We start from the raw sequence: 26,655 nt of genomic DNA, 5'->3' as shown, positions 1-26,655 counted from the left end.
ATGGCACGTATTGCTGGGTCTTCCCATGACTGAATATAACACTCCCACACAGAAATTGGTTTTACAAATCTTTATTGCTGCCCGGACGGAACTGGCGTTGCACTGGACTCAAGCCACAGCTCCAGCGGTGGCCGCGGTGCAACGCCGACTCTTCTCTTATTATCAATTGGGTAGACTATCTGCAGTGCACCTGAATCGATTGCCTTCTTTTCAAGCCATGTGGGCCCCATATACCAAATGGTTAGACGCACACAATACCACACCATGATCATAGATTTCACTGTTCCACGGAGGCTAGCCGCATCCCAGATCACACATTATTCCACGAGTACAGAGTATTTATTCCCTATGATATTGTAACAGGACTCCAGTACGGGGTGGGTGGGGGGAGGGTTAGTACTGTTTGTGTAATACTTAGACAACGTTACGTATATGTTATGCCTATAGCTTTCTGTTTCTGTTTTTATTATCGGTACTGCTTGTTGCTGTATAATGGTTGCGGCCTGTCGCTTACCAGTTTAGTGTTTATTGTACTAAATGTTTTCTTTTGGCTTGCGAATAAAAACAGTTTAAATACAAAAAAAAAGAAAACTAAAGAGTCATGGGATAGGAGGTGATGTTCTTTTGTGGATTGCAAGCTGTTTAAAAGACAGGAAACAGAGAGTAGGATTAAATGGTCAGTTTCCACAATGGAAAAAGGTAAATAGTGGTGTGCTTCAGGGATCTCTACTTGGACCAGTGCTTTTTAATATATTTATAAATGATCTGGAAAGGGGTTCGATGAGTGAGGTGATCAGATTTGCAGATGACACAAAATTATGCAGAGTAGTTAAATCGCAAGGAAATTGTGATGAATTGCAGGAGGACCTTGCAAGGCTGGAAGATTGGGCTTCAAAATGGCAGATGAAATTTAACGTGGCGAGTGCAAAGTGAAGCATATAGGGAAAAATAACCCTTGCTGTAGTTACACAATGTTAGGTTCTATCTTAGGAGTTACCACCCAGGAAAGAGATCTAGGCATCATAGTGGATAAGTCATTGAAATCATCAACCCAGTGTGCTGTGGCGATCAAAAGAGCAAACAATGTTAGGAATTATTAGGAAGGGAATGGCAAATAAAACAGAGGATGTCATAATGCCTCTATATCGCTCCATGGTGAGACCGCACCTTGAATACTGTGTGCAATCTGGTCACCGTATCCCAAAAAGGATATAGCTGCACTGGAGAAAGTGCAGAAAAGGGCGACAAAATGATAAGGGGCATGGAACGGCTGCCCTATGAGATAAGGCTAAAGAAGTTAGGGCTGTTCAGTTTGGAGAAGAAACGACTGATGGGGGATATGATAGAAGTCTACAAAATCATGAAAGGACTTGAACACGTTAATGTAAATCGGTTATTTAATCTCTCAGGGGGTACTCCATGAAGTTAGCAAGTAGCTCATTTAAAACAAATCGAAGAAAATTCTTTTTCACTCAGTGCATAAGTAAGCTCTGGAATACACTACCAGAGGATGTGTTACAGCAGTTAGTGTGACTGGGTTTAAAAAGGATTGGATAAGTTCCTAGAGGAGAAATCCATAAACTGCTATTATGGTAATTATTAAGCAATAGTAGCTTGTGATTTATCTAATGTTTGGGTACTTGCCAGGTACTTGTGGCTTGGATTGGCCGCTGTTGGAAACAGGATCCTGGGCTTCATGGACCCTTGGTCTGTCCCAGTATGGCATATCTTATGTTTTTATAAACATGCAGTCTGGATGGGTTTTCGGGGAGTAGAGCTATGGATCAGAGCCCTGCTTCACCTCCTTTGACAACTTGTGATCTGGACTCCATGTTACTGGGGAGCTTCAGGAGTTGTGCTCTTCCATGTTCTCTCGGGTGAAGCTATTCTTGCTGGGAGCTATGCCTGATAATGGTACAGCTTGCGGTCATAATGCCAGTTGTCAGACCTTTCACATGAACTTTATTATTAACTGTCCTAGTGAAAAATTCTATGAAGATGTTAGTTACAGTTAAATAATATTAAGACTCCTCAAGGAACCTAATTGTAATAGCTTTACACTTTGCTGCTTGTTAAAGTTTTGTGTTTTGCTTTTTTATGAAATTGTATTAGCATCATGCGATTTCTGTTGCAAGTTTTGCTTGTATATTTTTTGACAGTTGTTAAAAACAAAAGTTAAAAAAATTCTGTGTGGGAAAAACTTCATAATTGGAGCTGTATGAAACATGCCAGAGTGACAACACCTTTGACCTCACACTGTCTTGAATATCAACATGGTTTTAGTAATTTAAGATTATTAGATCGCCTTTTCTAAGACTGGCATGGAGATGGTATATCCAGGAGATTACTCCATTGAGAACAGATATGGATCCATCATTTTAAATGCTCTACACACTGTATGCCCTTAATTTAGATCAAGATTTGTCTTTGTTTCTTTGATGGTATTGTAAAAGCTTGTCTGTTTCAAATTGCCTCATTTCCATTCCGCTGATATCACGTAGGCCGCCATTTCAGACAGTTTTAAATTCAGTGCGGACTTCATTCAGAGTTTGGGAGAGACCATGGAGGGTCTGGATATGAGCATGTTGCTCAGCTAAGTTGATATTAATCTTATTCTCCCTGATGCAGGTTTTGCCAAAACATTAGCAAATGTTGGGTCATTTTAATTGCATAAGAAAAATTTAAAAAAAGAATAATAATGATGTGATTGAGTCACTTCTTAATATGTGGGATAAATGACTGAGAAGACCTGATTGTCTTTTTTTAGCTATTGTAATCATCCAGATAAGGCTTAAATCACCCCGGCTTGCTGACACGCCCTTCATATTTATATTTACTCTTATCTGTATTTCCCTGTAAGTATCCAGATCAGTCCAGACTCCTGGGTTTTGCCTCTCTTCCAGCAGATGCAGACAGATAAAGTTTTACAGACACCACCTCTTAACCCAGTGTGCCACCTGCAGCTCCTCAGTATTTCTTTGTCTCCAGAAGATGGAGGTAGTGGAAAACCTGCAGTTCTGTACATAAAAGAAACAAGAAAAGAAGAAAAAGGGAGATTTTCTCCATGGAGGTTGGCAGGTCCTGGTAGGATAGAATGAGTAGGGGTTGGGGACCCCAAAATTGCTCTAGCTGTCATACCTGGGGTGAAAGTTGGTGGTATGGTTCCCTGCCCTTCAGCAAGGATTGCTGGAAGCCTCTTGTCACCCTTCGTTCAAAGAAGTACACCTTTTGGTGGTTTTAGTAAAGTAATTAAAAAAAAAAAAAGGAAGCTGACGGACTGATATTTTCTTTTTGCTTTTGGCTCTCCTGATCACCGGGGATGGAAGCAGGTAATCTCAGTTTGTTTCTGACTGCTCCCAATCTAGTTTCGCTTTTGGCGTGGGCCACGTGGTCCAGGGAGCCAAGCCATGCCGCGGTTGAGCCATTGCTCTTCATGCGGAGAGTGCTGCTCGCGGCTCTCCAGGGCTGGCCGATGTTCCCCGCTGACTCTCCAGTGGGGAAGGCACCTTGCTGGGGACTGCATCGGCATTAACAAAGCAGTGAGAGCCTGGGAGGTAGCCAACTGCTTTAGAAGGAGCGGTCGACCTGTTCCCGCTAAATGCAGGAAGAGCAGCCATTTTGCAGACATTTGTGCCTGCTGAAGAGAGGGTGGGAGGAGGAGGAGATCTCCCGCCAATGCTGTCACCGGCCGACACGAGGCCCGGGGAGCCATGGAGGGACAGTTAAGAGGGGGATCCTAATCCTCTGGTGGGAGATCGGCATGGTTCTTTCCCCTTTTCTCTGGATTTTGTTTTGTTAATGCATGAATCATATCTGACCCGGAGGGCTAAAGGGTGCTGCTCTTCCAAGCGTAGGCCTTCTGGGGACTACCCAGGAAGAGGCCCAGGTGTTCTGAAGTTTCGGGGGCTACAAGTATCCGTAAGATCAGAGATCCACTGGGGCAGACAACCATGGATATGTTTTTCTCACAGGAGTCCGACCAGGGTTTGCCCTCTGGAGATGGTCCCCCTGATATTCTTATGCCCAAGAGTGGGCAGGATCTGGAAGAGGTGGAGCCTGGGAAGGTTCCTTCCATGGAGGGGGACGACCCTAAGGTAGTTAGCCTGTTTCAAAGGGAAGAGCTGGGCCGTTTGATAACGCATGCCCTGGCGGAGTTATGGATAGCGGCTCTGCAGGAGGGAGCCGGATTAGGACATGGTGGATCTGGTTATGGCTGACTTGAGGGGCCCGGCCAGGACTTTTCCTTTCCATAGGATGGTCAAGCAGTTGGTAGTCAGGGAGTGGGGCACTCCGGAGACTGGCCTGAAGGTTAGTAGAGCCATGGATAAGCTTTATCCCTTACCCGAGGATACTCTGTAAGTCTTGAGGGTGCCGAAGATGGATGCTTCTGTATCGGCGGTCACAAATAGGACCACCATTCCAATAGCTGGTGTGGCAGCTCTAAAGGATTTACAGGACAGAAAGCTCGAAGTTCACCTCAAGGATTTTTTAGGTTTCTGCTCTTTGCATCAGGGCAGCAGTGTGCAGTAGTTTCATTTTCCAAGCTATCTCGAGATAAGTGCAGCAGTTTACAAAGTGCCAAGGATCTGTCGCCCCAGGAGTCTGAGCAAGTGGAACGCTTGGAAGCGACTGTTGCTTATAGGGCCGATGCTCTTATTCGCACTTCTTCGAGGACAATGGTGTCAGCAGTCTCTGCTAGAAGATTGTTATAGTTGCAAAACTGGTCAGCGAATGTTTCATCAAAGGCGCTCCCTTTTAAGGGCAATCTTCTTTTTGGTTATTATCTCCCCAGCTGATAAAGCATCTGGGGAGATAATAAGGTGCACAAGCTGCCAGAAGACAAGCCCAAAGGGTCCAGAAGATTTTTGCTGGTTTGTTCTCGATTTTGGAACCAAAGGCATTTCCATCAGAGCAGAGCTCCCGGCGTGGGTCAGAGACAGACGTTGGGAAGGTCTCAGTCCTGGTCCCAGTCCTTTTGTAGATGCAGAACAAACCGAGAAGGCTTTGGCCAAGGGCCAGGTGGAGCCAGATCCGCACAATGAAGGGTGGCCGACCCACTCCTCAGTTCCAACCATCGGGGGTCGGTTGACTCTTTTTTTTTTACGAGGAGTGGGTCAAGATCATGTCGGACCAGTGGGTTCTAAGAGTGATAGGACAAGGCTATGCTTTAGAATTTGCTCGGCTGCTAAGAAATCTATTCATGGTATCTCCTTGTGGGTCACCAGCGAAGAAACTTATCGTTCGACAGACCATCCAAAGACTGAGAATGCTGGGGGCCATTGTTCCCATCCCCCAGGAGGAGCGGGGGATGGGGTGTTATTCCATTTATTTTGTGGTGCCAAAGAAGGAAGGGAACTGTTGTCCAATTCTGGACTTGAAGAAGGTAAACGTGGCTCTCAAAGTTCCCCATTGCCGAATGGAGAGCAGCAGGAGTTCTTGGAATCCCTGGATCTGACGGAAGCATATTTACACATCCAGAATATGCTAGGATCATCAGAGATACCTCTGGTTTATGATTCTCGGGAAGCATTTTCAGTTTTGCGCTCTACCATTTGGTCTAGCCACGGCTCTGAGGACTTTCACCAAGGTCTTGCTGGTGGCGGCGGCAGCCCTCAGAAAGGAGGGCATGCTGGTTCATCCATATCTGGATGACTGGCTCATCTGAATGAAGTCGAAGGACCTTTGCCATCAGGCAGAGGAAGTGGTCTTGCGCCACTTGAGATCCTTGGGCTGGATAGTGAATCTGGCCAAGAGCCACCTTTCTCCTTCGTAGGTCCTGGAATTCTTGGGCACATGCTTCAATACCTATGTAGGGAAGGTCTTTCTCATGGAGGAGCAGATTGGCAAGTTGCAGTCGTAAGTCTGGAGACTGTTGGGCTAGTTCCCAGGGTCTGGGATTACTTGCAGGTCCTCAGTTCCATAGCCTCAACTTTGGAGCTGGTCCTGTGGGCGTTTGCTCATATAAGACCTCTACAGAGAGCACTACTTTCCTGGTGGGAACCAAGGTTGGAGCAGTTTCATCGTCCTGTACCGCTTACAAAGTTCACCAGGTATGGTCTTTCATGGTGGCTTGGCTGGGACCATTTGTGCCACGGAGTGGACCTCGAGATGCCTTACATCCGCGTAATGCCATCATTATGCGGATGATGTCCAGATTCTTATTCCAGTTACCGAATCTCTGAAAAAAACCCTCGACTTCTGGAACAGCTGTTTACACTCCATCAACCTCCTATTATCTAGCCTAAACTTAGTTCTTAATACTTCTAAAACTGAACTCTTACTCATCTCACAAAATGATAACAATTTGGCCCTCAGCAACCTACTGGCTCCCAACTTGACTTCCACCACACATTTGAGGGACCTCGGAGTCAAACTTGACAACAGGCTGAATCTCAAATCATTTATCAATAATACAACTAAGGAAGGTTTCTACAAACTGCAAATTCTAAAAAAGCTTAAACCCCTCCTGCACACCCACGACTTCCGCTCAGTACTTCAAGCTATCATATTCTCTAAAATTGACTACTGCAACTCTCTCCTACTCGGCCTTCCTGCTTCCACTACAAAACCCTTACAGATGCTACAGAATTCCACGGCAAGGATTCTGACGAATACCAAAAGAAATGAACATATTTCTCCGGTTCTAAAGAGCTTACACTGGCTCCCCGTCAAATTCAGAATCATTCACAAAGTTCTAATGCTGATCCACAAATCTATCCACATGCAGACCCCACTGGATCTAATCTTCCCGCTTCGACTACACTCGTCAGCCAGACCTATAAGAACAGCACACTCCACGCTCATCCCTCCAAGACCACTCTCAGAAAACGGGCCCTCTCCACAGCAGGGCCCACACAATGGAATTCTCTACCACCTGACCTGCGCCTAGAAACCTGCCAAAAGACATTAAAAAAAAAGCTTAAGACCTGGCTCTTCAGCCAAGCGTTTCCCTGAAGAACTGAAGCACGCCATAAGACTCTATACCTAACCGCATTACTTAACACAGATATCGTTATTGTTACTTCAATGTTAATGTTATTAACGCTATTATTCTTCCTCCACCTCTATTCTTGTTTGTGACTCTCCCCAGAGTTGTTTCTCCAGGTTAAACTCCCCTGTTTAATGTAATTCCAACTAAAGTTATATGTAAACCGAGGCGATATGATGTTTCATGAGCATCGGTATATAAAACCTCTTAAATAAAAATAAATAGATGATGGTGACTATAGACGCCAGTCTCTCCAGTTGGGGGGTTGTGTGCCAGTCCCAATTGGTGCAGGGCCAATGGTCGGCGGAGGTAGTGTCCTTTTCCATCATTCACCTAGAGACGAGAGTGGTGCAGTTGGTTTTACAGTAGTTTCTTCCTCTCTCTTGCACAACCGTGCAGTCAGTCCTGTCAGACAATGCAACGACGATAGCCTACATAAACTCTCAGGGCGGTACCAAGAGTCGAGTTATGGCACAGGAAGCAGAGATGCTGATGTCCATGGCAGAGCGGCATTTGGCTTTTATAGCGGCCTTGCACATAGCAGGGTCCAACAATGTGCAAGCAGATATCCTCCAGGGTCCAGCAATTGGAACCCGGAGAGTGGGAGCTGTCGGAAGAAGCGATGACCTTCATTTCGCACTGATGGGGCGTACCTCATTTGGATCTGATGGCAACTCGGAAGAACACCAAGGCACTGCGCTTCTTGAGTTGCAGAAGGGAACATGGAGCGGAAGGGGTTGATGACATGATGCTTCCTTGGCTACAAGACATTCTGATCTACGTCTTTCCTCCGTGGCCTCTGGTGGGCAAGATTCTACGGAAAATAGAGGTCCACCCAGGAAAGGTGATTCTCGTAGCTCCGAAGTGGCTGCAAAGGCCTTGGTTTGCGGATCTGATCAATCTAGCAGTGGACGACCCCCTGAGGCAGGCCATCTTCAACACCTTCTTTGGCAGGGCCCTATATTTTCAGATCAGGTGGATCGCTTTTGTCTAGCAGCTTGGCTTTTGAAAGGAAGCAGTTAAGAAAGAAGGGATATCCGAAGAAAGTTATTTCGACCCTGCTGTGGGCTTGCAAAACCTCTGCTTCATTGGCTTATGTCCGGGTTTGGAGGATTTTTAAGTCTTGGTGTACGGAGCAAGGGGTCAAGCGTTGGCACATATTCTAGCCTTTTTGCAGAAAGGCCTAACGAAAGGTTTGTCTTTTAGTTCCTTGAGAGTGCAGGTGTTTGCCTTGAGCTGTTTGCATGGTAATATTAGAACATAGCATATAAGAACATGAGATATGCCATACTGGGTCAGACCCAGAGTTCTTCAAGCCCAGTATCCTGTTTTCAACAGTGGCCAAACCAAATCACAAGTACCTGGCAAGTACCGAAGCATTAGATAGCTCATAAGCTACTATTGCTTATTAATTACCGTCATAGCAGTTTATGGATTTATCCTCTAAGACAGTGGTTCTCAACCTTTTTTCCCATCATGACACACCTGACAGACCACGCTCACATGTGTGACACACTGCTCATTACAATTCACAGCGGAAATAAAAAATAAAGGCCCAGTATTATTTTTATTGTTAAGAATGACACAAAAGAAAGATACATATACTGTCTGAACAGAAATTGCATAAATAGTAAACATCCCACACCAAAACAGCACCAATTTCCAGTACTCAAACAGTAAACAACTTACTTACGAAAAGGCAACACTGAAAATATTACACCAGGTCTTAAGACATCAATACACCTCCTATTAGGAAAACGGAGCAAGTCAGGCTACTATAGAGCCCTACACAGAGACTACTCTCCAGCAGAAAACCTCACCTGAATCACATGTGCTGATCCTCACCTAACAAAGAATAAAGAGACCAAAATGCATAACTAGAAGCATGCAGACAAAAACTGAATTGGAAACTGCAACAAGCCAGTGTCTCTGTATACAGTGTAACAAAGGAAAAAGAGAAACATCACCAGGCCTTATAAAGCAAATCAAGAAATATAAAATCAATAGTAGCAAAACCATACTAACAAAGAACAGATTATTTCAAAACAGCTGATGAATGGAATATCCAATAATTAAAAACATATAAAAAAAATTTCTAGATACCAATAAAATATTTCAAAATAGCAGATATAAAGGCCCAATAATGAAAAATAAAGATACAAAAAATGTTTTGCTCTGCATACCTGGGAACGTTTGATATCCAGGTGCCCTGAGATTGTTTTGAATTAGCAGGAGGAGGGATGGTTTGCTTGCAGCTTTCTCCTCTCTCTCTCTCACACTGGCTCTAAATAGCTCACATATACACATGCTTTTTCTCTCTCACTTATAAAGGCTCTTAATTACACATTTACACACATGCTGTCTGTCTTTTCACACTTATGCATACAGGCTTTCAATTGCACACATACATTTGCTGTCTTTTTCTCTCACACACAGACTCATTCACATGCTTACACACATGCGCTCTCTCTTTCTCTCATTTACACACAGGCTCTGAATCACATGCTGTCTTTCTCTCACTTTCACACATGCTGTCAATCACATACTCACATGCTCCCTCACCTAAACCAACTCTCAATCGCACACACACACATGGTCTCTTTTACTTATACACACAGGCTCTTAATCATACATACACATGATCTCTCTCACACACAAAGGATCTCAATCACACACGCATACTCTTTCACACAAACAGGTTTTCAGTCACAAACTTACACATACAGGTTCTCAGTCATACACTTCCATTCATGCTCTCTCTCACACAGGCTCTCAATCACATACACAATCTCTTTCACATATACAGGCCTCAATCATTCACATACATGCTGTCTCACTCATATACACACACAGACAGCACCTCAAACACTCACCCCCCCCCCCCCCGAACTAGCGACAACAGCAGCCTCTTCCACTTCAACCCTAAAAGCAGCAGCAACCTCCTTCACTTTCAGCCCTCGTGGAGACCCATTGGCCGCGGGGGTTGACGTTCTTCATGTTTCTCCGAGCCGCGCTGCTCATTCCTCAGGCCGCACCTCTCTTCTCTTCTTCGGGCCGACGATGCCTGCACTAGCATGGTCTGTTCTTCCTGCGTATGCACTCACTGCTCACCACTCCCTCTTCCGGGCCGCAGGGGGGGGAACGGGGAAGAAGAGAGCATGCCAGTGCCGCTGACTCCAGCTCTCCTGCCGCGATCCACCCGGGCTTTCAGCATTTTAAGCCCAGGTGGAGGACCTATCTTGCTCTAGTGGGGGGGGGAGCAGCTGGGTCAGCAGGGGACCCGGGAAGTGTGGTGACACACCTGCGTGTGCTTGGCGACACAATGATGTGTCGCAACACACCGGTTGAGAACCACTGCTCTAGGAGCTTATCCAAACCTTTTTTAAACCCTAACTGTTGTAATCACATCCTCTGGCAATGAATTCCAGAGCTTAACTATGTGCTTAGTGAAAAAGATTTTAAATGAGCTATTTGCTAACTTCTTGGAGTGCCCCCTGGTCCTTCTATTATCTGAGAGAGTAAACAACTGATTTACATTAACTTATTCAAGTCTTTTCATGATTTTGTAGACTTCTATCATATCCCCCCTCAGTCGTCTCTTCTCCAAACTGAACAGCACTAACTTCTTTAGCCTTTCCTCATAGGGTAGCCGTTCCATGCTCCTTATCATTTTGGCCGCCCTTCTCTGCATTTTCTCCAGTGTAGCTATATCCTTTTTAAGATGCGGTACCCAGAACTGCACACAGTATTCAAGGTGCAGTCTCACCATGGAGGTCTGAAATTTCATATTTTAGTTCTTTCATAACCCTGGAGTATACACCATCCGGTCCAGGTGACTTACTGCTCTTCAGTTTGTCGGTCAGGCCTACCACATCTTCCAAGTTCACCGTGATTTGGTTCAGTTAATTTAAATTGTCACCCATGAAAACCTTCTCCGGAATGGGTATCTCTTCAATATCCTCTTCAGTAAACACTGAAGCAAAGAAATCATTTAATCCTTCCACTATGGCCTTATCTTCTCTAAGTGCCCCTTTAACCCTTTGATCATTCAACGGTCCAACTGACTCCCTTGCAGGCTTCCTGCTTCGGACATATTTTAAAAAGTTTTTATTGTGAGTTTTTGCTTCTATGGTCAACTTCTTTTCAAAGTTTCTCTTAACTTATCTTATCAGGGTATTACATTTAACTTGCCAATGCTTATGCTTTATCCTATTTTCTTCTGATGGATTCTTCCAATTTTTGAATGAAGATCTTTTGGATCACCTCACCTTTTAGCCTTGCCGGTAATCGATTTGCCTTCCTTCCACCTTTCTTAATTGATGGAATACATCAGGTCTGTGCTTCTAGGGTGGTAATTTTTAACAATGCCCACACCTTTTGCATACTTTTTACCTTTGTAGCTTTCAGTTTTTTTCTATTTTTCTCATTTTGTCAGAGTTTCCCTTTTGAAAGTTTAGCGATAGCCGTAGATTTACATACTGCCCCCCTTCAGTCATTAAATCAAATTTGATCATATTATGATCACTATTGCCAAGCAGCCCCACCACCGTTACCTCTCTCACCAAATCCTGCGCTCCACTGAGAATTAGATCTAAAATTGCTCCCTTTCTTGTTGGCTCCAGAACCAATTGCTCCATAAAGCTATCATTTATTCCATCCAGGAACTTCATCTGTCTAGCATGCCCTGATGTTTCACTTACCCAGTCAATATTGGGGTAATTGAAATCTCCCTTTACTACTGCACTACCAGTTTGGTTAGCTTCCCTAATTTCTCTTAGCATTTCACTGTCCGTCTCCCCATTTTGGCCAGGTGGACGGTAGTATACTCCTATCACTATAGTCTTCCCTGACACACGAGGGATTTCTACCCATAAAGATTTGATTGTGCATTAGTCTCATGCAGGATGTTTATCCTGTTGGACTCTATACCATCCCGGACATAAAGCACCACACCTCCTCCCGACTGCTCCTCTCTGTCATTGCGATATAATTTGTACCCCGGTATAGCACTGTCCCATTGGTTATCCTCCTTCCACCATGTCTCTGAGATGCCAGTTACGTCTATGCCTCTGCTATACATTCTGATTCTCCCATCTTACTTCTTAGACTTCTGGCATTAGCATACAAACATTTCAAAATGAGTTTTTTGTTTGTATTTACATTCTGCTTTTCAATTGTCAGGGATAAACTGGAATCTTTTAGTTCAGGTAAGCCTTTAATTAAAGGCACTTGGACTACTTTTCTTATTATAGGAACTTCTCTGTTGAGATGCCTTAACTCTAATGCTTCATTAATATCCTTTGAAGATACATCCCTCTGAACCATGCACTGCTGAGCGACTGTCAGCTTTCATGGAACAATCCTAGCTGTGCATTCAGATGTAGTACATTTCCTCAGAGGGGCAAAGCACTTGCACCTCCCTGTTCATAAGGTATATCCTTGGAGCCTTAACTTGGTCCTCAAGGGCATGTGTGCAGTGCTGTTTGCCCCTCTAAAAAGGTGGTTTTATTGGTGGTGATTTCAGTGGCGTTCCAGTAGAGCTTCCAGCTTTTCCAAATCTTGAGGTTGGTGCTCCTCATGCAAAATATTTGAGACGTCTGGATGTCATAAGAGCTTTGTTGCGATATCTGGAGGTCTCTAACAGTTTCAGATTCTTGGATCACCTTTTTGTGCTAGTGAGTGGTGCGAAAAAGGGTCAGAAGACTTCAAAAGCCACGATTGCGCATTGGTTGAAGTCCCGTGTCTGGCTCCGTCTGATGATGTCACCCACATGTGAGGACTGGCATCCTGCTGTCCCATCAGACAACCAGCATTACAGGTAAGTAACTTCAGTCTTCCACTCTAGCCTCTGGAAGTTGCCCTTTTTTTCTTTATTTTTCATCTGTAAATGAGAAAGCATTTGTTCTTTCCTGAGCATACCCAGACCAGACCAGACAAGTGGGTTTATGCATCCGTACCAGCAGATGGAGGCAGAGAACAAAACTTTGGGACACTGCTACATAACTGAGAGTGCCACCTGCAGTCCCTCAGTATCTTTGTATTTTTCACTGAGTTTGTAATTCCCATTGGCTCCGGATGCTGCATTCGTTTTAGGTGGTTTTTTCTGTGTCTTTTCAGAGCCTCTCTGTAGGAATCCTTTTAAGCTTGCTAATCCCCATCAGTATGAATCCATACACAATGGATGACATGTGAGCCATCAGTGTGAGTCACCTGAAGCCCCTTGGGATGGCATCATGTAGGGCCGTCAGTGTGAGTCACCTGAAGCCCCTTGGGATGGCATCATGTAGGGCCGTCAGTGTGAGTCACCTGAAGCCCCTTGGGATGACATCACATGAACCATCAGAGTGAGTCACCTGAAGCCCCTTGGGATGGCATCAGGTGAGCTGTCAGTGTGAATCACATGAAGCCCCTTGGGATCTATGAAAATGCTACATTTTTACAGAACACTGCTTACAGTAAAGTTTCTCTTTGCTGATGGTTCAGAATGGTAATCAAAGACTCTCTGAAACAGAATTAACAGGAAAGATAACATTTGTTTATTTATTTAAAACCATTTATATGCTGCATTATCTTTACTCTTAAGTGGCTCACAATATAACATTCATAAAATCAGGGAAGAAAAGAAAAAGATTCCATTAAAATAAGTCATAAAACAGCAGGTATCAAATTAAATAATATTACCTTGTTACTCTTTTTATCACATTGTTATCTTTTTATAACAAGGTAATATAATATTACCTTGTTACTCTTTTTATCACATTGTTAATTTTCTATCGCTTTCCTTACTTTCCAAGTTACTTTATGTCCCTGTTTTATTGTAAACTGCTATTTCTTCTTATATCACATGTTAATGTTCTAAGTTTTTCTCCTCTTGTCACACCCTGTTAATTGTAAACCGACATGATGCGACTCCCATCGCGAATGCCGGTATATAAAATAATTAAAATAAATAAATAAATAATACAATAAGAACAAACATTCAATATGCAAAACAATTCACCTGGTTTAATGTCTCCTCTTCCCTTCTGTATTTAGTATCAGACCCTTGTATTTTAGCTTACTTTGCCCCATACAGTCAAGTCTCTGATCTCTTCATGTGTTCCCTATCACCATGTACTGACCTCCTTGATGTTGGGAATATGTGGAGGTGCCTTCTAGGGTTCAGATTACCTTGGGAACCAGCAGCTATGACTTCTTAGCAGTGAATGGAAGTGCAAATACGTGAGGTATTATTATACTGACATCTCACCAATGCTGTTGTACCGCTGTGTGTGGTTGTAACACTGGTGTGTGTTCACCATTAGTGCTATGAAAAGGAATTATATAGATGTGTGATGATGCATGGTAATCAGCAGTCTCTCTCTCTCTCTGACAGGGCTTTGCATTTGTTGAGTATGAAGTACCAGAAGCTGCTCAGCTGGCCTTGGAGCAGATGAACTCTGTCATGTTAGGAGGAAGAAACATCAAGGTGAGTATGTCATATGCTGTCCAGAGTAGGGAATCAGACAACCAGCCACAGATAGAGAAGAGATTTCCAGAGACAGGAGAGGAAGTGCTGCTATATAGTAAACTCCTTAACCCGAAATCTCAAAACTGTGCTAAGAATGGAAGGGTTGTGAGGACCTGTTAAGAAGAGATGCACCCTACTCCAGGACAAAAATGACAGGAGTCTAGTGGCACCTTATAGACTGACTAATTTATTAAAGCATAAGCTTTCGAGGACAAGAGTCCACTTCATCAGATGCAAAGTGGACTCTGTCCTTGAAAGTTCATGCTTTAATAAATTAGTCAGTCTATAAAGTGCCACTCAACTCCTGTTGTTTTTGCTATACCAGACTAACATGGCTATCCCTCTGAAGATTTCTTTAGCTGTGACATGGACCAAGTGTTGACAATAACCGTTTAAAGTCATTGTTTCGAGAGGCTTTGGTTTGCACAAAACTGTCACAGTGCCTTTGTGGTGCAGCTTACAAGAGAGGACATTGATCACAGTAGGTAGGTAGTGCTCCAGGGCTGCAAATAGGTTTGCTTTGCTGCCTTAAGAGATGTGTTTTGAACCCCGGTGGCAAGAAATTGACATGAAAGTTGAGGTCTCTTATTCAGGGCAATCCGAAAAGCTTTAAAATGACACGGGAGATCACGTGAGGTAGCAAGGGGAACGGATGTAGATCTCCCTGCTCCGTGCTTTGCCCGCCTATCCAGCTCCATCACCTGCAATATTTAGCAATTGGAAACAAGGTTTTTATTTGAGGAGAAAGTTTAAATCGCCTAGATTTACCAATCAAGGGCCATGGCAACGCGGGTTGTTAGGAAAGAAAAGGAGAAGGTGAAGAGCGCAGATCCGCCATCTTCCCCTGGGGACACGCCGTCTGCTCTCTTAACTTCCCAGCCAGATATCGAGGCGATTAAAGTGGCGGTGGCAGCGGCGTTAAGTCCGGAATTAAAAACAATTGCTGACCGGCTGGCAGAAATCACCCAATCGCTCAGTGGATACGACACGCGATTTGAGGAGGTGGAAAGTAGGGTGTCCGAAATACACGATGACTTGGTTACGGCGAAGAGGGACATAGAGGTTCTCCAGGCCTCGATGGCACAGCAAATACAGCGTGTCGAGGACCTGGAGAACAGATCGCGACGCTCTAATATCCGCTTAATAGGCCTGCCGGAATCCATTCAGGAGCCAGACCTATCAGCCTTGCTGGAAACTTGGTTGCAGGAACAATTAGCCCTCCTGACCACGCATGGGCCGCTAAGGATCGAACGCTCGCACCGGCTAGGCCCCAAACAGGGGACCGCGGTGTGTCCGAGACCGGTTATTGCCAAATTACACAACTGCGCCCATAAGTTGGACATTCTGAAGGCGCTTCGAGAGGGGTTGTACCCTTACCTATGCCGGGCAAAAAGTTCTGCTGTTCCAGGATTTTTCAGCGGCTGTTGCGGCACAATGTCGAGCCATGGCCCCTCATTGTACCCAATTAATTAATCAAGGATTACGTGCGATGCTAATTTACCTGGTTCGTCTTCGTGTGGTCACAGAATTGGGGGTCAAATGGCTGGATACCCCTGCGGCGGCCCAAGAGTTTGTGCGCGAACGTGCTGGCAGGGAGTCGGCAGCAATCTCTTAATTTCCATCAATCTCTATTGGCGCAAAAGTACCGTCAACTGAGTTCTACAGGCGACCATGACCTTTGAAATGATTTTTTGGCTCAAGTCTGACCCTCCTGGACACATGGTATCAGTTTGGACGGACGGCCTGGAGACTGTGATCGGGACAGGTATAACCCAGTTCATGGCTGTTTCTGGTACGTCATGGGCTAGTTCGTTCCAAGCAGTGTCCTTCTGCCACGAGGCCTTGACCTGCAGTGACACGGAATAATCTATTCGGTGATTATTTTTTTGTGTGCTTGCAAGCCCCCTGAGACTCGATAACTTTCTAATGTATGGGGGTCTTATTTTTTGGTTTTTTTTCAGACATTACAGGAGACTCCATAGTTTGTTTGTTTTTTTTTTTTTTTCTTTTACAGATCAATGTTCTTCGATACTTTTTTTAGCCACGAAGATCTGCCCGGCTGTCTTGGTTTTTTTTCTTTTCTTTTTCTTCTTTTATATGTGTGTTTTAGCTTATACTGCACCCCCCCTCATGGCTATTGTTTTTGAGGAGGCCTCTCGCAAGTGGAGGGGACGTGAGGGGGCTATGTTGATCTGATGGGTGGTATGTATTATTTCCAGGGAGGAAATGGTAGCCTTGTTACCTCCTATGCATAGCCCACAGTGGTAGGTTTTAATTTCAGGATCTTTATATTCTATATCTGCAGGAGCCTAAGAATTTTTCTCTATAGGCTGGGTATTGGCATCCACACTTGCCCATCCCCACGGGAGTCCTTACCGCTTATTGGCTATTTTTTGGGGGGGGAGGGGGGCTTTTCGCTATAACTTTTTTTAGCCCCCTTTCTTCTCTATTTGTTTTTTGGTTTTTTTTTTCAATTTAAGAACATAAGAACATAAGAAAATGCCATACTGGGTCAGACCAAGGGTCCATCAAGCCCAGCATCCTGTTTCCAACAGTGGCCAATCCAGGCCATAAGAACCTGGCAAGTACCCAAAAACTAAGTGCAACACAGGCTTGGGTCACTAAAGGAGGCTTTCAATATGGGTAATAGTGGGGGCTTGCTCAGTTTTCCGTTTGGCTGGTTTATTTATGTTAATGAGATAGCCTCCGCCATCTGTGGAAAACACGCTCTGGCTGTTGAGGTGGTCCCTAGGGGTGCTGTTTCCGTCTCGGAGCCTAAAATCAGCAGGGCGGTCCACCTGAGAGAACATTGGGGCCCCGCGATCTCTGACAACTGGTTTATGTATAGAGGTTCCAGTTGTTTTGGATATCTCCAGACTGAGGGTTGCTTATTTTATTTGTTGTATGTTGCAACCGTATATAAGTGAAGGTCTGTTCAGTGTTCCTCGCTGTTATTTGTTTCCAGTATTTAGTGTTTTCTTAAATTCTTCTCTTATGTGTGGGGGTGGTGGGAGCTGGATGGGAGGTGGGGTGGGTGGAGATCACTTAGTTTTTCCTCCTACAAGAGGTAACAGGAGGGTGATCTTTTCATTGAAAATATGTGGGTAAGGGGCAATGTTACAAGGACAGAGGATGGGGGAAGGGAGGTGGAGGGGAGGGAAGAAGGTTTGGTACTTGGGGGCGAAGGAATAGGGGGACATATGGGGCTACTGAGGGGTCTGAGAATTCTCACATTTGTGTATCCATAGGGTTTCTCATGGTCTCGTTGATGCAGTATCTTATTTTTCAAGTGTGGGCTCCGGCTGGGAGGGCCCAGGCTCAGACTAAAGTGAAAAATCTGCTTTACTTATCTGCGGTCTTAAATGTAACCTAGTCAACATACACAGATAGTGTCATTGAATGTCTGTGGCATCCATTCTCCCATTAAGCGTTCTAAGATATTAACTCGATTAAAGCGTTTGAATGCTGAGGTGGGATTTCTCCAAGAGACTCACCTGTCCAATTTAGAACATGCTAAATTAAGTAAATATCGGGTGGGGAAATCACATTATGCATCGGCTACATCCCGCTCTGCGGGAGTGGCGATTCTTTTTCATAATTCTCTACCGATACAGGTCCGTAAAGAAATCAAAGACCCGGAGGGACGTTTCCTCATTCTAGTCACTGAATTATATCATCAGACTGTGGTGTTCTGCAATCTATATGCTCCCAACACATATTCCTCCTCATTCTTGCTACCCTACATTTTGCCGATAACGATTATTGTCGGAGGTGATTTTAATACCGTTAAGGACCCTCAACTAGATGCGTCCCAAAATCGGCGATGGGAGCAGGGGATGGGACGCGGTCCCTCCTTCTTGGAGAATGCCCTTCATTTGGTGGAAACATGGCGAGTTCTAAACCCAGGGGTTGAAGGAATTCACTCACCTATCATGCACGCACGCTACATATCTCGTATTGATTTTTTCTTACAAGCAGGCAAGCGTTTACAAAAGTGGCTGAGGCCGGTATATTGAAAACATTGTAATTTCCGACCCATGCTCCGGTGTGGATCGATATGGCATTTCGGTCCCCCTCTCAGTATGCTAGGATTTGGCATTTCCCTTACTATTTAAGTGAAGACAAGAATTTCAAAATATCTTGAGGATAATTGGAGTCGAGTATGATAGGTTCAATCATGTCCACAGTGCCCAAACTACTTTGTTTTGGTATACGGCTAAGGCAGTTTTGCGAGGAGATATATCTCATATGGCACAGCACCGAGTAACTCTCAATCACAGGATCCTACAGCTTTCTAAATAGTTGAAAAAAAGCTAAGACACAACTACTTCAGACAAATACGGGGCCGACTAGAGATAACTACCCTCTCACTCTTCAATGCGCGTTTAAATACTTTGTTGCATCAAAGGGAAAAAAAGCGCCTGTTATACTACAAACTTCGACTCTATCAATACAAGGCAGGTAAATTGATGTCTCAGTTGATCAGATCCTCCCGTGCTTTCCTGTTTTGTCGGCAGGATTGCGAAATGACGCAGGGCATATAGAGACGAACACTAAATCTATTTTGCATATCTTCAGAGATTACTATAGTAAGTCTATTCGATCTGAGGGTAGGGGACGGAGGGACGTACTGTGCAAGCTTCTGGGAATCTGTTTATTCTTTACCCCTGTCTCACTGTTGACCAATAACTCCTTTCTCAATTCTCCTATTTCTAAGGATGAAATTAAATTGGGCTATTCGTAATCCCAATGTTTTGAAAGCCCCAGGCCCTGCGGGTATCCGGACTGAATTCTTTATTAAATGTCTCATGATCGGATTGTTGATCCTATGACTGTTTTTGTTCTCAGACTTGGTGACTACGGGGAATTTTCCGGCGCGGATGAATCACGCGCAAATTCCCTTAAGCCCCAAGACTGGCAAAGATTCTCTTGCCCAAGAGTCATACCGCCCAATATCGTTACTCAGTATGATCATAAACTGATGGCGAAAATTGTTGGTGGATCGTTTAGCCACTCTTTTACCATCTCTGGTGGGAGGACCACCAGGTTGGATTTGTGCGGAAAAGATATGCTCTTTCCAAGTGCATCGGGTACTTGTGGCAATGGAGATGTCGCGCAACTCAGACTCCTTACCTTGCCATTAGCTTCGATGCTGTAAACAGCTTTTGACAGGGTGGAGTGGAGTTGACGATATTTGTTTTTTATTTTACAGCAAATGGGCTTTGCGGGGGTTTTTTCTGGAAACTATTCAATTGCTTTATGCTGCTCCTCTAGGCTTCCCTACTGGTCAATGGGGAGCGCTCTGAACCTTTTTCTATCTTACGTGGTACCCGCCAAGGCTGCCCCTTGTCACCCCTGCTTTTTATCCTTCCATTGGAGACCCTATTAGCAGCCATACAAGCGGCTCCTCGCATTAGAGGGGTCCGCTTTGGTGGGGAGATCTTTAAGTGTGCCGCCTTCGCAGACGACCTGTTGGTTTTTCTTACGAATCCGCCAGCGTCGTTACCACTATTACTAGATCTATTCAGCTCTTTTGGAGTTTTTTTGGGTTTTCGACTTAATAGAGGGAAGTCGTCAGCACTAGCTTTCCCAGGTACCCTCCGCGAGCATTGGCGAGACCCCTTTCCGTTACACTGGGCTGATACTTCTTTTTGATATCTAGGAGTGTTATTGTCGGCCAATCCTGCTCAAGTATATCAGCTGAATATTCCTCCTCTTCTTCACACCACAAGTGAACTCTTATGGCGTTGGCAGCCATTGCCTTTGTCTTTATCTGGCCGGGTTCATCTGTACAAAATGGTTATCCTTCCTAAATGGCTCTACCTACTTCAGAATCTGCCCATCTCCCTCCGGCAGCGGGATTTGGCAGCCTTGGATCGTTCTTTATGGCATTTTCTTTGGCAGGGTAGGAAGGCCAGACTGCCTCTCTCTTGGTTGCAAGAACAGTGGGGGGGCAGGGGGGGTTGGGTGTGCCGAATCTACAGATATATAATTTGGCATGTAATATGAGAGTAATCAGAGATTGGATATTGGGAGCATCTTCCCACACTCCGTCGGTTGCAGATTGCGCGTTACTGGTTCCCTTGGAGGTGAGCTATGTTCTACAGGTGGAGCCTTCCAAAATTTCCCCGTATCTGACTTCATCTCCTACTCTTCATTCTATTTGACAAGCATGGGTCCAATTAACTAAACGATTGCAGACACCTCGGGTTTGTGCCTGTTTGTTGCCCATAGCTGGAAATTGTGACTTCCTTCCGGGCTCTCAATCTGCCGCTTTTCGGCAATGGTCTCAAGCGGGCATTACACGTCTTGGCCATCTACTCACTGGAGAAGAGGCTCCGCACCCTTATTCCGAATTTCAGGATTGTTATCATTTGTGGAGCTTCTCGACTTTCCCTTATTTGCAAATTACACATTATCTGAATTCTATACCAGTAGCTTTCCGTCAACAAACTATGTTTCACAAGTTGGAGCAGATTTTTCAATTAGGGAAACCGAATATCCCCTTGTTATCTTCTTATTATAAATATTTTACTAGGGTGGGGAGGATAGATATATGTGCGGTGCTGGCGGAGCATTGGACAGGGGACGGGGAATTTGTTTTATCTACTTCTGTCTTGAATCTTTGTTTTGGTCGGGTAGCCAGAGTCTCGCAAAATTCTTATTATGGGAGAACTTCAGTATAAATTTCTTGGGAGGGCCACTTCACATCTCTCCGGAAAAGGCATATGCCAACATATAACCACTACTGCATACTGCGGGCATTGCCCACAAGTCATTGGCACTCTGTCTCATGCATTCTGGGCTTGCCCGCTTATTAAGTTTTTTTGGGCAAAAATAGCGAGATATCTGGCCACCATACTAACCGTTTCCATCCAGTTGCACCTCTATGGCTTCTCTTCGGCTGCATCCATCCTTTGCGTATTAGAGATCCGGCGCATTCATCTCTCCTGCTACAGAAGGCATGCCTTGTGGGGCAAGCGGGTGATTCTTCTCAGTATTGGAGAGAGACTGAACCACCGTCATTTTGGGCTTGGAGAAAACTTATTCTATTCACTCATGCACATGGAAATCTTTAGTCTCGCAGCCTCTACCGCTTGTCATCGAAGTCGATTTCTGGCGATTTGGGAACCTTATATCAGGACACTCCTCCTCATCAAGCCCGGAGTAAGACTCTTAATGACTGAAGGGAGCATACTCACGCGCGCCAGACTGGATGGACGCTGGCATGTTGTGTTTGGCGGGAGAGACCCTGGAATCCTATATAATGTCAAGATTCACATCAGAGCCTCATGGGGAGAGGGGGGAGATTTCAGGAAGGGGGGGAGAGTGTATTTTCTTGGTTGTATCAGGTTCAAAGTATGTTTGATGGTAAGTCGGGAGGTGTTGAAGTGTCACGCACCTCCTGATATGTTTGTATTTTTTTTTATAGCTAAAATTTAATAAAATGTTATTACAAAAATTACACGGTCATGATTTTAATCCAGAGGGAAATAGCCAATTGCTGGCAGTATGTTGGCTGAGATTCAAGATGAAATGAGTTGTCCAAGGACGAAGCAGTTAGAAGAGCTGTCAGAGCCTATAGTCCCTGCTCACTGAGTGTCCTTGAGGGAGTTGCTTAACTTCCTTGTGTTCAGACTTAACTTGTAATCTCTTCAGGACTCATCGTTACACTGGCTCCCAATAAAATACCGAATAGAATACAAAGTTCTTACAACCATGCATAAAATAATTACAGGACAACAAAACAACTGGCTAAGCAAACACATAGTAACATACAATTCAAGACGGAATCTACGATTGAGGAATAAAGGACTACTCAAGCTCCCCCAAGCAAGAAGCTCAAGACTAAACACAACACGTGAGAGAGCCATATCCATCGCCTGCCCTAAACTATGGAATGCTTTCCCAATTGGAATAAGAACTCAACCATGCATAAAAATGTTCAAAAAAGACTTAAAAACCTGGCTATTCACGAGAGCCTACTCAGACTCCCTCAGTCAACCAATACACATCAGACATGCATCCAACAACACAAAAAGGTCACATCCCCAGCTAAGTAATAATAATGTACAGGACTTATTCTAGCAGTAGGAAAATCCAAGATTCAACAGTGTGTTAGAAATAACATACCCAACCAAGTAGCAACACTGTAAAGGAAAGAACCTGCAATCGATAACAGGGTGTAGAAAAAAACAGCAATCTGTAACAATATGTAGGAAACTAACTTGCAGTATCTAACAGTATGTAACACCTTTCAACTAGCACTATGGAACAGTATGTAACCTGCTGTATATAACACTAGGTAGGAAAAATAGGAAATAAGGAGTATGCATCAGTATGAAGGAAGTAACTTGCAGTATATAACAAGGATGCAGGAAATAACTAAATGACTTGCAATAGGTAACAGCTTGTAGGAATTTATTTGCACTAGGATATAACCTACAGTATATAACACGTTCAGTATAGAGCAACGTGCAGTGTGTAATAATTTGATGTACAAGAATCTAGCAGATACAACTAACCTACAATACAAGATATGACTATTTGATGATAATGTTACAATTTTTGTTGCATGTTTATGTAAACCGTTTTGATGGCGAAAATGAATGACGGTATCCAAAACACCTTAAATAAATAAATCTACTGTCCAAGATGAATCCTCTGGTTCTGTGTCACATGGCTGCACCTGACTCTGCACAGTAATATCTAAACTGGCAGCTGCCTGAGGTTTCCTATGTTCTCTAGTTTCAGGGCTCTTCCTAGGTACCACCCATGCATTGCTGTGGCAGCTCTCTGCTTTCCTGCTGTTAGTGTTCTAAGATTTCCTGGTGGCATGGTCTGTAAAGGGGAGCAATTATGGCCAGATATAATTGTATTTATTTAATAGCATTTATCTATCTCTTTACTGTTTAAAAATCTCCTAAAGCAATGTACAAATTTAGTATAGAGGTTAAATCATCAGTACAACATACCAACTAAATAAGATTGCCTGGTTCATGCTTTCCTGTCTTATCCAAACAGTTTCATTACTTAAAATGTTACTTAAGTTCTATAGACATAAGCCTTGTTTTTGGCTTTTTCCTAAACTGCTTTAAATCCATTTCATTTCTCAGAACGAAAGGAAGCTCATTCTACAAACTTGGGCTACTTCCCAAGAAAGATCTATTTTGCACTTGTGAGTAGTGAAATGATAAATACCACATTCTTATGCAACATTAAAACTTAAAAAAGAAACAAATTTATAAGTTTTTTACTTTTTATAATGGCATGAACCACAATCAGAGTCATTGGGAGAGTAGTATTCTGAACTATTTCCCATAAAGTTCAAATGTTAGCAAGAGACTCTGGGCCTAAGTGTCCATCCCAGCCCAGAAATATACCTACTTCCTTCTCAACCTGCTATACCAGTCCCGACGTTATGGGTTTTCTTCCCCTACCAACAAATGGAGACAGAACACCCCTTTTTCTGTAATATCATCACTGGTAGTTAGTTATCATGGTGCATCTCCAGCAAAAAGCTGGTATTTCCTAATATGATGCCGAAAGAACTCAGAACCAATGGGTTATGCTCTTCTGCCAGCAGATGGAGACGGACTCAGGTTGCAAAGCTGATGTTACAGTAACCTCAGTTCTCAAGTATTCTCTGTTTCCAGCAGATAAGAACATAAGAAATTGCCATGCTGGGTCAGTCCAAGGGTCCATCAAGCCCAGCATCCTGTTTCCAACAGAGGCCAAACCAGGCCACAAGAACCTGGCAATTACCCAAACACCAAGAAGATCCCATGCTACTGATGCAATTAATAGCAGTGGCTATTCCCTAAGGGCCGGATTTTAAAAAGGTTACGCGCGTAAATTGTCTTACATATAAGACTTACATGTAAGTCCTGGGGCTTTACTAAAGGGGCAGGGGCGGGATGGTCCGGGGGCGGGGCCAGAGGCCTCTGACATAGCAGCCATTTGCTGCTGTGTTGGAGGATCGCGTGCCGGCAGGCTGCCGGCCCGCGCAACTAGCACCTGCCCAGATGCAGGCGCGAAAGGTAAGACAAAGGTCAGGGAGGGTGTTAGAGTAGGGTGGGGGGGGGAGGTTAGGGGAAGGGGTGGGAAGGTCAGGCTAGGGAGAGGAAACAGGGAAGGCAGTGCGGCTCGGCGTGCACAATTGACCCTCGATTTTATAAGATGTGCACGCCTGCGTGTGCATCTTATAAAATCAGGCGTACATGTGTGCGCGCCCGCGAGCACCTTTTAAAATCTACCCCTAAGTAAACCTGATTAATAACAGTTAATGGACTTTTCCTCCAAGAACTTATCCAAACCTTTTTTGAACCCAGCTACACAAACTGCACTAACCACATCCTCTGGCAACAAATTCCAGAGCTTAATTGTGCGTTGAGTGAAGAAGAATTTTCTCCGATTAGTCTTAAATGTGCTACTTGCTAACTTCATGGAATGCCTCCTAGTGCTTCTATTATCCGAAAGTGTAAATAACTGATTCACATCTACTCGTTTAAGACCTCTCATGATCTTAAAGACTTCTATCATATCCCCCCTCAGCCGTCTCTTCTCCAAGCTGAACAGCCCTAACCTCTTCAGCCTTTCCTCATAGGGGAGCTGTTCCATCTCCTTTATCATTTTGTTTGCCCTTCTCTGTACCTTCTCCATCGCAACTATATCTTTTTTGAAATGTCGACCAGAATTGTACACAGTATTCAAGGTGCGGTCTGACCATGGAGCGATAAAAAGGCATTGACATTTTCCGTTTTATTAACCATTCCCTTCTGAATAATTCCTAACATTGCTTGTTTTTTTTAACTGCTGCAGCACACTGAGCCGACTATTTTAAAATATTATCCACTATGATGCCTAGATCTTTTTACTGGGTGGTAGTTCCTAATATGAAACCTAACATCATGTAACTACAGCAAGTGTTATTTTTCCCTATATGCAACGCCTTGCACTTGTCCACATTAAATTTCATCTGATGGACGTACCTCTCCCCATAGGGATTGTTGTACTTTTTGGAAGGCGAAATTCTACACTCTAAATTGAAGGAAATTGAGCCTTGCTCTCCTGCAGTGATATCTAAAGGTCCCTCCCCTGGTTGAGAATTCCTGAGGTGATTTCTGAGATCCCTCAGAGGTGTGCCTTGGTCCAATAGCCGGTTCCCGGCGTGGACTTTGCTGCTTAAGGAGTTGAAAGGCAGCGGATGCAGGAAGCTGAGCGCGGCGATGATAGCCAAAGCTTTCTCCCCCCGCAACCAGAGGCCATCTCTGTACTCAGCCGATAAGTGTTGAGCCCAAGCAAGTTTTAAAAAAAAAAAAAAAAGGAAGATTACCCCCTGATTCAGATATGAACAGATGGAACTTCGGTAGGATGCCCTTAGGTCTCCATGCTCGGCCAACCAAGAAAACTAAGCGCCTTGCTCTCTGCAGTGCTTGCCATATTAGAGCCTCTCAGTCTGACCTGTGAGGAAGCCCAAGGAGAATTGACCTCCTCGGACTTTCCTAAGCTAGGCTCCTCCCATTCAGATGATGGGTTGGCCAGTGCCTTAACTGGAAGTACGCCAGACCTCATTATCCCCTTGACTAGTTCATCCTTGAGAGAGAAAAATTCATCTGGTCCCACCCCAGTACCTTCTGGATTAGGCATGGATCTGGTTGCCTTTTCCTGGATGGAGTTTTTGAAGGGGCTACAAGCCTTCGTGCAGGCGCAGTCTATTGCCTTTCAATCCTGTCCAGATGGAACCTCAGCCAGTGGTCCCTTCCTCTCCCATTCCTACCTGCAGACTCCGAGGCATGCCTTGCCTTACCAAGGATATTCCTGGCAGGGCCCAGATGGCATGGACGAAGAGGAAGGCACAGATTCCTTGGAAGATGGGGAAATTCCCCCTGGATTAGAAACATATTGGACCATTTTACATTTTTCCTTAGAGGGGAGGAACCAAGAGGAGGGCACACATGCGCCCTCTTCACTCTTTGCTATCATGTTGGAACTCACTATCTCAAGACTATTCAGTTTGTCTCCACCTACCAATGGGAGTCTGCTGTCACCTCCAGTGGTGCTTACAGGAAGCTCATCTGAACATGATGTGGTCCCTGTCCTCCCCAGACTGGCTGGTTCTCATGACAGATGTGAGTCTCCAGGGCTGGGGAGCTCA

The 26,655-nt window shown here is 44.4% G+C and overlaps 1 protein-coding gene across 3 annotated transcripts in view; it reads left to right on the top strand.

Moving 5' to 3' along the window:
* The window catches only part of PUF60 (poly(U) binding splicing factor 60), a 382,808-nt gene that overhangs the window by 285,662 nt on the left and 70,491 nt on the right, over nucleotides 1-26,655 (top strand). For all 3 annotated transcript variants that reach the window (XM_029592260.1, XM_029592261.1, XM_029592262.1), the window contains one exon: nucleotides 14,364-14,456. In XM_029592260.1, coding sequence (XP_029448120.1) covers nucleotides 14,364-14,456 — 93 coding nt within the window. The remainder of the gene's footprint in view (nucleotides 1-14,363; nucleotides 14,457-26,655) is intronic.

This window comes from Rhinatrema bivittatum, chromosome 2, assembly GCF_901001135.1.
Source record: "Rhinatrema bivittatum chromosome 2, aRhiBiv1.1, whole genome shotgun sequence".
NCBI lineage: Eukaryota > Metazoa > Chordata > Amphibia > Gymnophiona > Rhinatrematidae > Rhinatrema > Rhinatrema bivittatum.
This window is presented reverse-complemented; position numbering and strand designations above follow the sequence as displayed.